This window comes from Drosophila obscura, unplaced genomic scaffold (genome assembly GCF_018151105.1).
Source record: "Drosophila obscura isolate BZ-5 IFL unplaced genomic scaffold, ASM1815110v1 contig_4, whole genome shotgun sequence".
In the NCBI taxonomy this organism is placed as follows: Eukaryota; Metazoa; Arthropoda; class Insecta; order Diptera; family Drosophilidae; genus Drosophila; species Drosophila obscura.
Genome location: NW_024542828.1, coordinates 10,131,856 through 10,148,471, shown reverse-complemented (window position 1 = coordinate 10,148,471; position 16,616 = coordinate 10,131,856). Strand labels below are relative to the sequence as shown.

Here is a 16,616-nt window from a genome sequence, read left to right as displayed (position 1 = left end):
AACGGCCGAACTTTTTTTAAGGGCCTCGCAAGGACCTCACCCTAGCCCCGACGGACTAAATATTCCATGTCTGCAAGAAAGCACAAAATCCCGCACGGTGAATTATGTGGTGAGGTGGGTATTTTTCTTGAAAGCTCTGAATATTGTGACGTCATACGTCACACCTCATACCTTATCCTTGCGGGCGAAATGAGTCCGGAGAGCGTTTCAAAATTTGCTCTCTTTTCAGAGGTGAAGAGAGCGCTTTCGTGGTGACTTTTCGTGGTGTGAGAAACATGTATCTTAAGGGATCGCGTATGGAATGAAGATTCATTGTTGCGTCATTCCATACGCGTTCCCGTAAGATACATTTGATTTGTATGGGAAAAAATTCAGCAACATGTGGAAATGTTGTAGCAGCATTGTTGTGCAACTTTGGCAAGGAATGAGCAACAATCTGCATACCTTGGGAAAATGGATATTATGGACTTGAGATATTGTTTGTAATTTCAGGCTCCAAGTAATGCAGAAACTACTCAGTCTCTTATTAAAAGACATCAACGAAATTTTGTAGCTCATGGGTACCAATAATAGGTATCAGAACCGGGATAAATGTATATATAAAACACAAAACATATGCATATATAGGTAAAAAATAACTCAATCTTACGAAAATGCAATATTAATGTTTCAAAGCAGCCTGAAACAACAAATTTAACATCAATTTAAGGAAATAAGGTATACCAAAGTCCATACGCCTAGAAGAAACTTGGTTGACCAGCAACAATGACGTTACATTTAGTCAACATTTACGTTTTATGCTTTGGCCGTTTTTGTTTGAACCCTATTAACTAACCAATCCCATTAAAAATAGGTTTGAAAACTAGCCAATCCTAAAAAAAATTCATTGAGGAATTGGAAAAAATAATATTTTTAGGGCTGAGAGGGCCAACTAGCTAGTAATATTAAACTGAATATCAAAATTGAAGAATTTCACATAAAAAAATATCATGGTATGGCAGCCCGCAGCAACTACGAATTGCACGAGTCTGGCAACGCCACAAAACGACGTCACATTCGTTTTATGTTGTTTTAGTTTGAACCTTAATATGTAAGTAATCCAATAAAAAGGGCTTCTGAAAGCTTGCCAATATTGTAGAAAATTTATGTATCTATCGGATAAAATTATTTGTTTAGGGCTGAGAGTCCCAGCTAGCTAGTAATATTAAACGGAATATCAAAATCGAGGAATATCAATGTTGAATGTTTTGAAAAAAACAGTCGATACTATCGTGATAGTATCGGGTTCAAATAATTATTAAAAAACCATTGAATCCTTTTAGGAATTTGTCCATTTTAAAAAACTTCATGCCACCTGTCGATTTGTTTTTAAATTTGTCTTCCTATTTTATAGCAGCCAATCCAAACATATCAAAAGCGCAACGACTGTAGCTCGATACTATCATGATTGTCGCAAAACCGTCGATAGTAGAGGCTAGCAGTAAAATATCGATACTATCGATAGTGCCCTCGATGGTTTGACACCTCTAATATAACTAATAGATAAGATCCCCTAACAACAAAAATATATAACTAATAGTACGGACGCGCAACGTTTTTCCGGCGATTAGGCAAACACGGTATCTAAACTAAAAAATTGTATGTCTGCACATTGAAGAATACAATTTGCCGCAAAACCATTTGGTTTGTGTGCGTGCGTGATGTGTGTCAGAGTGTGTGTGTGTGTGCGTGTGGGGGCATATGACTCGTGTTTTTTAGCCGACAATCCATAAAAAAAAATTAAGAAAAAAGCAAATTAAATGAGACTAAAACGCCGCTCAATTAAATTGTATTAAAAAGTGAATGAAAAGTAAATGTTGCAGTTATTTGGCAGCCAAACAAAAGAGAACCCCTCTTGTGTGACAGCCCGCTGTGCGCCCCCCTTTTGATGTGTACCCCTCGCTGACAACCGTTTTGTTGCTAAAATAAATTAAATATAGAATAAAATGCGTGTTTGAAGGTTGCTGCTGCTCTTTAAGTGCAAGTGCATCTATATATAGTTTATACAAAAATCTATGGAAAACAGAGAAATGCAAATTTAATATATTTCTGTGCTCTCTTTCTCCCTCTTCCTCCCTCTCAGCGTTTTTTCGAAAAGTGAAATAAAAAATTGGAAAAAATGCAGATCAAAGAATTGTGAGTATAACTTTCAGTACATAATTTATGCAAAAGTGTTTGTGTTTAAATATTTAAATGACAGAAGCAAGCCGCAAAATTCTTTGTGACAAATCGATTTTGTGCTCCCGCCTCTCTCTCCCTCTCTCTTTATCGTTCGTCTGTGTCGCGTGTCAGCCTTTGTTGTTGCTGCTGTTTTTGCTTTTCTGTTTTTTCTTGTGCATTTATTTTACCGCAAAAGTATGTTTTTCTTATCAGAACTACTAGCTATCCGCCACGCTCTCTCCATCTCTCTCTCGCGTGGGCTACTCTCTCATCCAGATGACGTAATGAGTTTCAAGTTGGAGGCTACGTAAGCGTCTTTTCACTTATTGGGCGCTCGGCTTCAACCAAAATGCTCATTGAATTCAAGAAATAGCCGACTTTCAATTTGTTTAAGCGCCGCTGACACCGCTGCCACTGCCACCGGTGCCACGTTGTCGAATTGGCATTGTTGTTGGCGGAACAGTGACTCACTCTCGCTCTCTCTCTCTCCCCCGCTACCACCACTCTTTCGCGCTCCGAAGGCTTTAATCAAACAAGTTGTAAAATAAATGGTCGATAAGATTTTATTTGTTTGTTGCATAAACTTTGTGGTTTATAACACATTGGATTCCTAGTTTTGGGTTCGGGATCGGTATACAAATGTCCCTCAATCAGAAAAGTGCCATAAATGTGACGCCAATCAATGCTTTAAGTGCTACAAAGATTCTCTTTGCAAATTATTCACGTTTCTGCCTGAAAATCAGTTCCCTCCGCTCTGGCTCGCACTCCAGCTGTCCCTCTGTCCCACTCTTTTTCTCCCACACACACTCTCTCTCTCTCTCTCCCTCTCACTCTCTGGCACTGATATTTATGAGGGGTATTTGTGGGAGCACAAGGGTATATTCTTTCAGGTGGAGATATGTACACTAAGCTTTGTAGTTTGTGCTAGGATTATGTCGATATGATTGGAAGCAGATAGTGGAGCCATACAATAATATTTACTAGAAATTGAAATTAGAAATTGTAACGATCGGACTATTATATTAGGAAGAAAAATGAAGCCAAGAAATGAAAGCAAAAGAAATTAGAGGTATCCCTTAGTCGTAACTATTGTTCTGGCATTCTTATTCGCTTTAATTTATGAACGGAAATTGCCAAAAAGGCTGCAAATTGAATTGCTCAATTTATTGTTTAACTGATTTTGACTTTGTCAGCAGATGCCACGTGAAGGTTAAGGAAAATTGAATCCATTTGAGGACACCCTAAAAGGTTAACCCTTACACATGCAATTTAGTACGAGTAAATCTCCATTTGCTTATCACATTTAATACATTGCAGTGCCTGCAATCACTCACATCAATCAGGAGTGATTGTGGCGGGGTCTTAATGCAGATTGTAAACAAATCGATTGCTGATAATTACGAAAAATTTATAAACAGATTAGTTTTGTAAGTCGCATCAAAACTTTGCAGGGAGCGACGAACTTTTGGAGAACTGCGCAATATGTGGCTGTTTTCCCAAACTTTATCCAATATGCTGCACAAATATTGAACTCTGCTCAATATCCCCCATGGCACATTTGCATATTTGCAAAAACAATGTTTTTATTGCCAGATTTTTGCCGCTATCTGAAGTGTAAACCATTTGGTTGTGAACATTTCAACGCCTTCATTAAATGGGAAATGAAAAATGCACGAAAATATATAAAAATATATACGCATTCCCACGTAAATAAGTATGATGACTGCAGGCTGATAAACAATTTGAAATTGCCTCCAGGACGGACGACTGGCAAAAATGAAAATATCGTACAATCAACGCAAGAGCGATAAACCAAATAACCTGCACTTTAAATGTGGCATGCCATGCCATGCTTAAATGTTGTATGTGTGGCATCTGCAATTTCGTGAACACACATCTCTCTTTTTTCTGTGTGTTTCACAAATTAATACTTTAAGTGCTGTTGGTGGGGAGGGGGGACAGTCGATTGGGAAGCGAATTTATAATAAAAACTGCATTCACTTCTCATGCAGTGCATTACAGTGCAGTTCGTAGATATAGCGTTATATTTCCAATATCATTTGTGGTAAATGAATACCTGTAAACATTTGTCTGGTATTTATGAGGAATTTGTAGGGATTGTGTATAAAGTTTTTTCAAAGAATCATCAATCCTTCTTTCGGTTTCATTAAACATTCAATGTAAAGGAAAATGATGGGCGAAAGGGCGAAAGGGTTCAAGGTCCAAGTGTTAGTTTTTAAGTTATTGAAAATCATATTTAATTTCTCAAATCTCTCTCTTAGATAAATAGATCGGACTGCCGTCTATTTCCGTTCTCTAACTCTTTCAACTTTGATCTCTAAAAGCAAAAACTAGTTTTCAATGTCAGCATACATACAAGCATGCATATTACCATACATACACACATATGTATATGTATATAGCTAGTAATACTACGATTAGAGAGAGGTTCATGTCAGTTGGGGGAAAACGTACTCTGGCGTGACTTTTACAGCCCCCCGACGCTCCGATTGGCGTACTTTGTATCCCAGACATATCTAGGGGGGGGGCCTACCTACCGCCAACCCCCCTTCCATGTCTCCACTCCCCAATCAATTTGAAAATGGCACGAGCTCTAATTTCAGACCCGCCATTTGTATTTTCCATGCACTCTGATAAGATATCACGAAACATTTGTGCCGTTTAAGCGTCTGTGTGACTGTGTTATCGTTACACGACTCGCATGTATTGTATTCGTACAGCCCAAATTGTTGGTAATTGAGTGTGACTGATGGTAGATCAGATGGCCTAATGCCATATGCGGGCCCCGTAGAGACCGCAAAGCGAATAAAAAACGACGACTGTTGGACAAGGCTAATCCCAAGGCAATTGTGGGTTTTTTTTTTTGGGTTAAGTTTAATTGTGGGCTTTCAGAGGGTTGATTGTGACTTTGACCCCAGAAGTGTGTCATGCAGCGAATGGAGCTCACAACATACACATGTGATTTATGTGTATAATGGATCGGGAAGTGAAACTCCCTTCAAGCCTTTCATTGGTGTCCCTTCTTTCTTTGCTTTCACCTATAGTCTCATTTAGTCATCGATTCAGTGAATCATTCCATGCAGGAAAAGAAACCTTCATTATACATACATCATATATGTGGGATGTGACCTCTCCCTTGCCGCCCCTTGTGGCACCATTCCATTTCCAATCTCTCCCCATGACATCTTTTACTGCGAAGTAAATCAATTATTACTGTGCTTCAGTTCGGCCTTCAATTGTCGTCCGAGAGTGGCGGCGGCCGCCCACGAAGCGACCGCAAGAGCCACGGCCAGAAGCTCTTTCTCTTTCTGCCACTGCGTCCCGCACTCAATCTGTCCCACTCACACATTCACTTTCCATTTTCAATTATGCCAACAAAAGCAAACAATTCCCCCGCTTGTGCATGGCCACAGGGGAAGGGGAGAGACCGTCCGACCGACCCCCCTTGAGGGTTTTCTTTCGGCAACTTTGGTCTCATTAACAGAGCACTCTTCAGTGCTCTTCCCGCCCGCTGCTATGCTGCCATTGTTGTTGTTATTGTTTGTTTCGTGACTCAGTTGACTTTTATTCATTCATTCTTTCTGTCTGTTCTGTTATACCCGCCTGCGACAGTCCTTAAGTCAACCCACTCATCCCCCCAGCCCTTTGCTGTAGCTCTTGGCATATGTGGCGATTTCTTTTATATACATATATTGCCTTGTTTTGTTTTTGCATAATTTCTTTATTGCTTTCATTGTGTGCTCTGATTCCCTGAACCCCTTACACTGTCACTCGCACGTGCACTGAGAGAAATTAGGAATATATAAAGCAAGTTTAACCCACAAAATGTATACAGTAAAATTCCCCCTCTTGGTCTTCACATTTAGCTGTAATTGTTGGAATTATTGATTCTCAATTTTTCGATGCCACTTGTTTTCTCCCAGTGTACTAGTATTGGAGTACTTTTGCGTGTCTCTTATCGTTTGATCTCTCATTGGGATATTTTTGACCCAGTTGTAGATGTTGTTTCTAGTATTTCTTTCTCTTTCTCAGGGCCCCTCTGGAAATTTATTTACTTATATCTGTACTGGTATCTTATTGGGACACAAACTTTTGTCACAAACTGTGTTTTTCTGTTACTTCTTTCGGGGGGGTGCCCAACGGCCATAAATATTTCCTTCTTGTTTTTGATTTTGGGGATTTTACGAGTTTCTTTCTTTTTTGTTTTTGTTTTTTCTTCGTCTCGTCTGTTTGTTGGGTGGATGGAGCAGAGGGGGAACTTTCCAAATTGAAAGAAAAATATATAAGAGAAATAATTTTTTATTGTCAATTTATTTGTGTGCCAAAAACTTTTACAATTTGAATTGATTAAACGATGAAATTTGATGAAAAGAAAAAAGTTTTGAGTATCGTTTGTTATCGTTTTGTTTTCAGTAATTGAAGAATTAGATGGGATTTTAAAAGAAAGAATATCGAAAGAAATAAGAAAAAATAAAATAAACTAAATTTGTTGGGAAAAAAAATGCAACAACTTCAAACGCTGTAATTCACAAAATGTTAAAGATATACCAACTTAAAGTGAGTCTCTAAGAGCCAGTCACCTTCCGAATAAACCTTCGAGATTCCTTCAATTCCTTGCTTTAGTTGTTACCTGCAATTTATTTGCCTTTTCTAATTAGTTTTACACTCGCGAATGACTTCATTAACAATTAAGAGACAGCATAAAAAGGTTTTAATTTACTTTAAGCCCTAGCTGTCTCTTTTTCCCTCTACTTCTTCCCTCTCCTTGCTCACACCTTAATCATCCATCTTAGTTGGTAGGGGGTAGGTAGGGGGGAAATCCCTGGCATGAACTAAGTCAAAAGTTAAACACTGAATAAAAGTGGGGAGGAGCAGCCCACTGCGAACTTTAACCTTCTGGGTGTGGGGGTTGGGTTACGTGCAGCAGCGTCGCATAGTTGAGGAAACTTTTCCGGGGCATCACCGACGCCACATTAAAGGGGCGACCACGCCCACCAGTTGCTCTATTCGGATGGCAATTAGGAAACACATCATTACAAGTGTCAACAGAAGGGCCAAAAGGTTAATTGTGTCTGGAAGCAGCAGCAGCACCAGCAGCGGCAGCGGCAGTCTCCTCGTCAAACAAAGCACCAAAGTTCTTTCTCTCTCTGATTCTCTGCCATCTTCATCGCACTTTGATTGTGCCCCGTGTTTTGTGTTTTGTTGTGGGGTTTTTATGTGCCTGACAGAAGTGGGGCTAAAGGCAGCAGCACGAACAGATGACGGCTCATAAACTTGAAGGGAGGCGCCGCCAAGACGTCGTCTGTGGCTGTCGCGGGGGGCGCTGTGGCTCTTTATGACCAAGGAAAAGCTTTGCTTCGCACCTTGATGTGGCATGCCGAACGCTTCCTTCCTGCATTATCACCTGGGGAGCAATTTAACCCTTTATTACTACCTGTGGAAATGTGTTTCATTTTCTCCGTGACTTGGGCTAGATTGCAGTTTCTTGGAAAATGTTTCTTGGAATGTTGCGCAAAACGCCGCGTATCTTCCTTAGGGCACACTGACAATCATATGTAAATGGGTTGTATTTTGTGTAGCATTTTAGATTCATTACTGAGGATTTTCTGTAGCTAAAACAAAAGTCTACAATCTGAAGAGACTTCAAAATACGATAGCACTGCCAAATAGCTGTGTGAATGCCCAGATAAAAGAAAAGTGCATCTCCTCTTCGTTCAGTGGCTGTTCAGGAAAAGAAGTGTGTGTGTGTTTTGGCTCTTGTAAATATTTTCCGGCTAAAATTTTATGTGCAATTAAATTGTCCCGTCCCCCAAACGACGACTGCGGCGTGGCAGCAACAGCAGCCGCAACAAAAGTCAAGCAATGCGAAAAAAAAAGTTTCAAGGCTGTGGCATAATTATGCGAAGGACCCAGAGCAGAGCAGAGCACTTCCTGCAGCCACATCTGCAACCCTTTTTTTTTTTTGGTAATTGGAGGACGAATCTGTGTGTGTGTTGCACGTTTTGGAGGCTGCCTCACTCGCATGCATGCGAAATGGAAAAGCTTTTGGTAAAAAAATTTTAATGTTGCCAGGCAGGGGCAGGCACTTTTGTCGCTGGCTATTTTCGGTCAATGCATATTTATGTCTGCTTTTAATTAAAATGCGAGAATTCAAATTATGCTGCAGGTTGAACGAGTCTCAACTTTGCTCTCATTAGCATCTGGCGACAGATACATGAATACATGCGAAAGATACGCATACGCCCGAGTGGCGCCTGAAAGTGTGGCAATTATCAGCTAGAGTGTTTGCCCCATCAAAGTGCTTATCTTACAGATAAAGATACATATATGTATGTATCTTTAAGTTCAACAAAGTGCTCAAAAAGTCTTTAGAATAGTTTTGGCTAAGTGGTCTGTGGTTTTGTGGCTATTGTTAAATAAAGTTATGTCTAAGATTTTGTGGGCTTTTGGGTTTAGTTTTCAGCTTTCAGGCGTTCTGCCCTCTGTTTAACCCTATATACCCCTTCGAGCCTCCCGTATATTCTAGAGTATCAAAATATCCTTTTATGCACAGGCCTGCATTTAATTAAAAAAGTGTTTTTATATATAAAACTTAATTAAAATCATGTAACCTTTTATGCCTTCATTCGCTTATGCTCTCTTTCTCTCCCTCTCTCGTTGATATTTCTCTTGCAGCCGCGTGACTTTGCCATTGACTGTGGAAGAGGTAAGAGATGCCAGCCGCAAGGGTAGCCCCCCGCTCACAGTTAATGAAACTTTTCTTCTTTTGTGTGTTTGCGTGTGTTTCAGTATCAAGTTGCACAATTATTCTCAGTGGCCGAGGCATCAAAGGAGAACACTGGCGGTGGCGAGGGCATTGAGGTATTAAAGAATGAGCCCTTCGACAACATTCCACTGCTGGGTGAGTGCCACTGAATCCGATATACTCGCATGTATCTGATGATCATTTAAAATTAAATTGATGTCTTTTTTTGTCAGGTGGCAAATACACTTCCGGTCAATATACATATAAGATCTATCATCTGCAATCAAAAGTTCCAGCGTACATAAGACTATTGGCACCCAAGGGCTCTCTGGAGATACACGAGGAGGCATGGAATGCGTATCCCTATTGTCGAACGATTATCACGGTAAATGGAGTGAGGGCATTACCACATGGGGGTTACAGAGGGGGTGATTAGGGAAGGGTGCAAAGATTATTTGACTTATGCCAAAAATCTGTGTTTTGATTTTTATGAATTTCTAGAATCCCAAATTCATGAAAGAAGCCTTTAAAATAATCATCGACACGCTGCACGTCGGCGATGCGGGCGATTCAGAGAATGTAAGTGGATGGATCCCTGACAAAATGCAACTAATTTGTGTTCCTCTCTTTTTTTTCGTTTCGTTTCATTTTTACTTTCATTAAACCCATGCTACCCATACTACCCATACTACTAATATATCAACCAACATCAATCAATCAAACAATGTGTGTGTTTCCCCATTAACGTTTTTCTTTGGCTTGGTTTATGGTTTTGTGATCTGCACTGTACTGTTCTGTTCTGTTCTTCTGTTCTTCTGTTAATAAGAATCCTGGTTATATGAACAAAAACTTTCTTATAATTATCGAATCGAATCATTTTGACAAAGACATTGGCGAACTACCGAATGTGAGTGTTGTGCGGTTTTCGTGGCCTTTAAATTTCTATATATTTTCTACATTTTATTCGTATTTGTTCGCATGTAGTTTTTTGTTTTTGCTTATCCATGTGCATGTGTCACTCGCTATACGTATTTATATGTTTGTATCTAGAGCCGCTTTCAATGTCGAATGAAACGTATATGATTATATCTTAAGATTTCTCTGTTTTGTTCTGCTTTTTTCCCGTTCGATCTCCTTTTAGGTGCACGAACTGACGCCGGATAAGCTGAAAGCACGCGAGATAGTGCACATTGACATTGCCAATGATCCGATATTGCCTGCAGACTTTAAGCCCGAAGAGGATCCCACCACGTGAGAATGCTTGCTGCTCTCTCCCTTTATTGTATACTCAATTTTAAATTTCCTCCTTTCGCCGCCAGCTACCAGTCAAAGAAGACGGGACGTGGGCCCCTGGTCGGTGCCGACTGGAAAAAGCGTGTGGATCCCGTGATGACCTGCTACAAGCTGGTGACATGCGAATTCAAATGGTTTGGCCTGCAGACACGAGTAGAGAATTTCATACAAAAGTCAGAGCGACGCCTTTTCACAAACTTCCATCGGTAAAGGATACAAAAAGTGCGAATAGACTCTTGAGCATTAATTGATTGCCTGTATTTATAGCCAAGTCTTCTGTTCAACCGATCGCTGGTACGGTCTAACAATGGAGGACATTCGCGCCATCGAGGAGCAGGTCAAGGACGAGCTGGACAAGGCGCGGCAGGTGGGCGAAGTGCGGGGCATGCGAGCGGATGCCGATTAAATATATATAGTAGCAAATTGTAAAACAAAATATAAAAAAATGTGTATTGTAAAAAGGAGTAAAACAACAAAAACTAAAAGGCAAAGCAAAATACAAAATGGAGATACAAATTGCATAAATAAATTTACGTTATAAAAAAACAAAATTACAAAAAAAAACACTAAAACTGAAAAATCGAAAAGCAAAAGCATTAACGAAATGAAAGCAATTTGAATGCGCGGCGGCGACATCAACAGAACAACAAAAACCACAAAAAGAACACCAAGTGTATGACAAGAAAGTTAAAAAATAAATAAAAGTTTAGTTACAAATAGATTAGTGCACCCGACAAAAAGAAAGTGCAGGAACCCCCCCTGCACTCGTATGTAAAATTATTAACGGAAGGAACTCCCTTCCGTGTCCATATTCGTATCCTAATTCGTTTTTCCTTCTCCTTGTAATGGAATTCAAAATGGAATTTGATTTAAGTTGCATTTTGTATAAATTTTGAAAATAAAACCAAATGACAGATTAATGTATAAAGTTAAACACAAAAGCCACACCAACCCACACACATTCGAAATTAACGAATAAATGAGAATCGAAAGGGAAGGAAATCCAGGGAGAGCCTAGAGCCTGGAGCGGGTTCGCAGAGCATTTTGAACAAGTGATTTCTATAGAAATAGAGACAGAGAGAGAGAGAGACAGACAACAGATTAGATTGTTGAGGCATCTCAAAAGATGTGTGCACGCCATGCAGAGCAGGGGTTTATTTACATTCATGGTTTATGCATCCAGTGGTCTGCATTTGATTTGCATTTCAAAAAGTCAATGTAACAATCTGCAGAGAAGGAGGAGGAGTAGGAGAAGGTCGAGGCGCTGTGGTGTTGGGGTCACATATTGATGGACAGAGCAAACACTTACTTGCCTTTCATTGGGTTGACTCAAGGATCGTGATAGCCAATAGTTTTCTTCGAGCGTAAACAAACACTAGAAAACTGCCAATATCTACTCGATAAAAATGCCTAAAATTATAGAAAAAAGTAAACCACCTTAGACACACGCACACACACACACACACACACACACACATCCAATCCAATTCCTACACTCTGCACTGGACACGAATCTCTCGTATTTCGAAATGCTTTAAAGAACTTTTTACCATCTGCCGCTACATTTTCTGCTCAAAGGAGGAAGGAGGAAGAAAACCTTCTAAATATATCTACCGTGTATATCTATATCTATCTATGAAACGTCCATTTTAAAACTAAAAATCTATACCGAAAAAACAGTAAGAAAAATCCAGAACTACAAGCTTTTTAAATGATCTTAAAGCACACTTACACAGACAGACACACACACACACAGACGAAGACAGCCGATTAAATATTAAAAACATTAACATTAAAAAGGCTACAAATGGATATAATTGAACCTCATAGGCTTAAAGCATTCAGACAGCAATCATCAGAAATGGAAATGGAACAGGCATCAAGAGGATTTAAGTGGGGGAGATATATTGCATACTCCATTTAAGAGGGAGCAGCTTTTATTTTTATATCACTCAACATGCAAACAGACACACACACAGATACGATAGCCACTCAGATATATATACATATATATATATAGTGAATGCATCAGCATATGTACATACATATATACACACTTGAATCGAGGAGTACTTTAAAAATATAATAATAGCAAAAGCGAAATGCGTTTACGAGATATATACAACATACATATATATACAATATACATACATATATTGATATTGATTCCATAATGTATAAAAATTGCCTCAAATTGTTATTTGCTGTGTGAGTTCTCGTTCATTCGTTGGTTAGTTGGTTATTGATGATTGATTGATTGATTCATTCATTCATTCATTATAGATACTTATGAAACGTATGTGTGTGTTTTGAAGAACTCTCCTCTCTACTCAATGTGTATGCATTCGCCTCTCTAAATGTTTACTAGCGTGCTAAACAAATCCTCGGCCGGTTCGAGGTTAAATTCTTTAAAAACTCCAAACTTGATTTGTAGCAAAAAGGAAAAACAAAACTGTCGAGGGACTCAAATTTCAAACAATAACTCCTTTATAGGTCCCATCCAGCATCCATCATATAGCCAGTACGTATGTATATCTATAATATATTTCATTTATATGGCACCTACACCACCCCCACCCACCCATCCCCCCACATCTATTAGATCGAAGAATACCAGAGAATTTTAGGCATTAAAATAAAATATACACCACAACTTAGACAAATTATAAGGATATATAAAGATACATTCTCATTAAATAAAACATCAAATTCGATTTCAATATTTGAAATTAATTCGCGTTAAATTTTTCTCGAAAAACAAAAAATAAGAAAATAAAACTAAATAAAAAAAAAACACAAAAACTAAAGTAAAGCCCTATTTAATTAATGCTGTTAATTAACGTATAATTTGATAACGTAATACAAATGATAATAATAATTATATATACTATATACAACATAAATGATTTTTGAAATAAGCTGAAAATACAACAAACAAATTGATAATTGATACATGAGTAAAACCCAAGTTATAAGCTGTTAAAAATACAAAATAATAATAAAAAAACAAAAATAAAATTAAAAAATAAAAACGAAAAAAAAACCATACAAATTGTATTGTAGAAATTATTTTAATTGACAAAAATAAAGCATTATTAATTATATACATATAATATATACATAAACACGCGCGGACAATTGACTATTTATTATTTATTCGTATAAGTGAAGAGTATGATATACATAGTGTGTAGGTATGTAGAGGTATTTTGAACATTGATATAAGGATTAAGAGTATTAGATTTCATTTAGTAGTTGGCCAGCCAGAAGAACTGACGCACTTCCTCCTCGTTGGAGGGCCGGCAATGGGGCGGCGGTGTGATCAGCGAGTTCCGCAGCGCTGTCATGGCCGTCATATTACGCTTGACGGCCTTCGATAGATCTATAACACGCTCTGGATAGTGCACTCCAATCAGGCACTCGTACTGCACCTGCTGCTCCGCCGACAAGCGCCAGGGTTCGTGACTACAATGAATATTAAATGAGGATCAGCTTCATTTAAAAGTGCATCAGACTACTCACATATATTCCCTGGGTAAGTTCTTAAGCTCCGGCACATAGCGCCTGATGTAAACCCCCTCCGGATCGAGTCGCTTGGCCAGCGCCACGGGACAGGTGACCAGGGAAGAGTCCAGCAGGCGCTCAAAGGCCGAACTGGAGACCCACATCCAGTTGCCAGCACACACCGACCAATCGGCATCGAGCAGATACTTGAGGAAGTGCTGCAGGCCGTGCTCCCAGCTCTGCCAGAGCCCACCGCGGGTGAGAAAAGTCGCCACCGTGTTGCGGAGCGTGTGATGCAGCCAGCCCTCGGCGAGCAGCTGCCGCATGGCCCCATCGATGAGGGGGAATCCCGTCTGTCCCAGGCGCCAGCGCTGCAGGAGATCTTCATCGCGCTTGGCCCACGGAATGGTCAGGCAGATCTCGTTGCCATCCATGCGATCGTAGTTGGGATTATTGACGGACATCGTGTAGAAATACTCCCGCCAGATGAGCTGCCCGGTGATGTGTGCGCCGCCAGTCAACTGAACGCCCCGGACACAGGCCGCCAGCTGGACATTCTCGAAGAGATCGTGGACGCTCCAGTAGAAGTGGCGCACCGAGAGGCAGCCGAAGCGCAGGTGGGCGCTCATCGACTTGGGCGCCTCCTGGATGTTGGGCATCGCCTGGTTGGGCAGATAGTAGCCCCGCTCGAAGGCGTTCCTCTCCACCTTCAGTCGCTCCTCGAGCAGTGCCAGGGCCTGGGTCTCGCCGCCGCGCCAGTTGATCTTCGCCAGGAAGCCCATGTTGTCGCTGTAGATGTTGAAGTGCTCCGGACTGGGTATCTTATCGAAGCAGCCCAGATGTCGCCTCAGTTCCGGCGCCAGTTGGATGAAGGTGGCATCATCGATGTGGGCATCGGTGGCGGGTCGCGGCGGCACTCCAATAATCTGCACAGTGTGCTGCAGAGACAAAGGCCTTTAACCACAAGGAACCTATGCACTTAGGGACAAAAAACTCACCAGAAACATCTGATAGGTCAGCGGGGGTATGCCGCCGTTGGTCTCGATCACGAGACGCGGATCCCACAGCGTGTGGGACACCTTCTCCACGTACTCGATGCCCAGCTCGCGGCACAGCAGCCTGGCAGACTCGTCCCGCTCGTTCCAGATGGGCTCACAGTCCACTTCGGCGCAGATCTTGTGCAGACGCACTTGCTCGTGCAGCCGGCGGAAGATGAGCGTCGGCTCGCCCTCAAAGACGAACAGGCGACCGCGCCCCTCGGTGGCTGCTTGCAGCTGCTCATCGATGTCCTGCAGAGAGTCGAGCAGGAAGCGCATACGGTTGTAGCCCACACTCTTGGTGCCTGGAAGTACGAGGAAGCGGAGAAGTAATAAGATGGGTGAGTATTTCCATATATTAATGGTAAAACGCAGGCATTGCCCAGAAAATAGAATAAGTTATATTATTATTATTATTGCTAAGCTCAAGCAATATTCATTCAACTTCTCTCGCTCTTCCCATCTCAGCCATGCCAGGGTACGATCTTTTTTTGCTCAGTGTAGCTTTCATGTATCGTTACAGTTATTCCGCAGTTTTGCTGTAATTAATACTCACTCTCTTCTCAGGCAAATGCTAGCGCAAAGCTCCCCCGCTTATCGGTCAAATTAGTAGCTCTCTCCATCTCTCTCTGCTGCCGCTCTCTCGCGCTCCCACCAAGCTGCAAGCCGCTTAAAAGTGCATTCTATTCAACAGCTGTGCCTTTGTGCTTGCTCTCTCTCTCTCTCTCGCTTCCTCCTCACAACATTCTCTCTATTTACTCGACCACTTCTCCCATTCTACAATTCTATAGTTCTACCAACGCTAGCCGCAAATCGCATTAGAACGCACCGTTTGTTTTGCTCCGCCATGCAAAAGTATTCGCACCTTCCCCACAGCACCTTCACCCCCTTTACCCTCCTTTAACCAGCAAAAAATTGCATTTTCAGAGCTTTCATTCAGCCACAGCGGGAGGGGGGTGTTGGAAGGGCGAAAGATGATGCGAAAATAGAAATAAAAATGTGATAACCGCAGTGCAAGGCGGAATAAAATAAAAATCAACGATATTAGCTCATAGACGGAGAGAGCGTGCGCTTTTCGTTGCTCTTCCCCTTTTCCCCTTTCTCACTCTGTCACTCTCTCACCTGCACTCTCGCCATCGAATATGAATACGGGTATCAGGGCAATGCCTTGATCTTTCTCCTGCAGGGCGGCCAGCAGAGCCGGATTATCGTGCAGCCGAAGGCCATGCCGGAACCACAATACATTTGCACCACGGGTGGCCATCTTGGGCAGCGATCTCAGATATCTGTACGAAGGAGATTACTTGTAGAACCGTTTCTTGGCACTGTTTCCTTCTCTATTGGATTTAATAGAGGAATAGGCAAAAGAATTTGAGAATTCAGTTCCGCTATCCCGATGCTCTCGCGCCGGTTTCTAATTGACGAATGTGTTGACGGAGACGGAGATTCCAGCCAGCAGCTTAACTGTTGCTTGGATCCGCGGCTAAGGTATATTAATCCTGAGGTGAGGTACTGCCACGCTTGCAGTGCTATGCTTTGATTGACAGACTTTCCCTGTGAGGCAACCTTACCTACCCCCCAGCGGCTGTCGTAGAAGTGAGCTCTCCGGTGGAGGCCTCACCATTTTATTAATTTACTCTGCCCTCAAGTCGCGTCATCAATACAAAAGCTTAGTGTTTGCGTGTGTGTGTGTGTGTGTGTATCAGCGGCGGCATTTAGCCCACGGTTCGTTGTGTTGCCACCCCCTGGAACAGCTGTCTGTATCGCTCTGTCTATAATTCTCCATGTCAGTGGCTACGCAGTACAAAATACGCAAC

The 16,616-nt window shown here is 41.3% G+C and overlaps 2 protein-coding genes across 3 annotated transcripts; one reads left to right on the top strand and one right to left on the bottom strand.

The window, feature by feature from the left end:
* The first annotated feature begins 1,530 nt into the window (after positions 1–1,530).
* Positions 1,531–10,726, top strand: LOC111070148 (phosphatidylinositol transfer protein alpha isoform). Of its 2 annotated transcripts, none has more exons than XM_022360492.2 (9): positions 1,531–1,638; positions 2,123–2,175; positions 8,896–8,926; positions 9,010–9,121; positions 9,199–9,350; positions 9,792–9,872; positions 10,107–10,216; positions 10,285–10,464; positions 10,526–10,726. In XM_022360492.2, exons 2-9 carry the CDS (start codon positions 2,159–2,161, stop codon positions 10,662–10,664), a joined length of 822 nt encoding a protein of 273 aa, XP_022216184.1. In that variant the 5' UTR covers positions 1,531–1,638; positions 2,123–2,158; the 3' UTR covers positions 10,665–10,726. The 2 variants fall into 2 exon arrangements, with proteins under 2 accessions (XP_022216184.1, XP_022216185.1); XM_022360493.2 differs by lacking the exon at positions 9,792–9,872 and adding an exon at positions 9,467–9,544 and having other exon boundaries at positions 1,533–1,638.
* A 2,648-nt stretch (positions 10,727–13,374) lies between these two features.
* Positions 13,375–16,280, bottom strand: LOC111070146 (cryptochrome-1). The gene is made up of 4 exons (XM_022360490.2): positions 15,922–16,280; positions 14,761–15,104; positions 13,781–14,700; positions 13,375–13,723 (listed from the first exon to the last, which is right to left on the bottom strand). The coding sequence occupies exons 1-4, from the start codon at positions 16,061–16,063 to the stop codon at positions 13,507–13,509; spliced, it is 1,623 nt and encodes a 540-aa protein (XP_022216182.1). The 5' UTR covers positions 16,064–16,280; the 3' UTR covers positions 13,375–13,506.
* Positions 16,281–16,616: the final 336 nt, after the last annotated feature.

Excerpts from the sequence above, each read along its gene's own strand:
- LOC111070148 (XM_022360492.2), top strand. Across the intron at positions 9,122-9,198 it reads CGACAACATTCCACTGCTGG|GTGGCAAATACACTTCCGGT; the intron begins GTGAGTGCCACT and ends TTTTTTTGTCAG. Across the intron at positions 9,873-10,106 it reads ACATTGGCGAACTACCGAAT|GTGCACGAACTGACGCCGGA; the intron begins GTGAGTGTTGTG and ends ATCTCCTTTTAG.
- LOC111070146 (XM_022360490.2), bottom strand. The coding sequence starts at position 16,063 with ATGGCCACCCGTGGTGCAAATGTATTGTGGTTCCGGCATGGCCTTCGG. Across the intron at positions 15,105-15,921 it reads ATTCGATGGCGAGAGTGCAG|GCACCAAGAGTGTGGGCTAC; the intron begins GTGAGAGAGTGA and ends TCGTACTTCCAG. Across the intron at positions 13,724-13,780 it reads AACTTACCCAGGGAATATAT|TCACGAACCCTGGCGCTTGT; the intron begins GTGAGTAGTCTG and ends TATTCATTGTAG.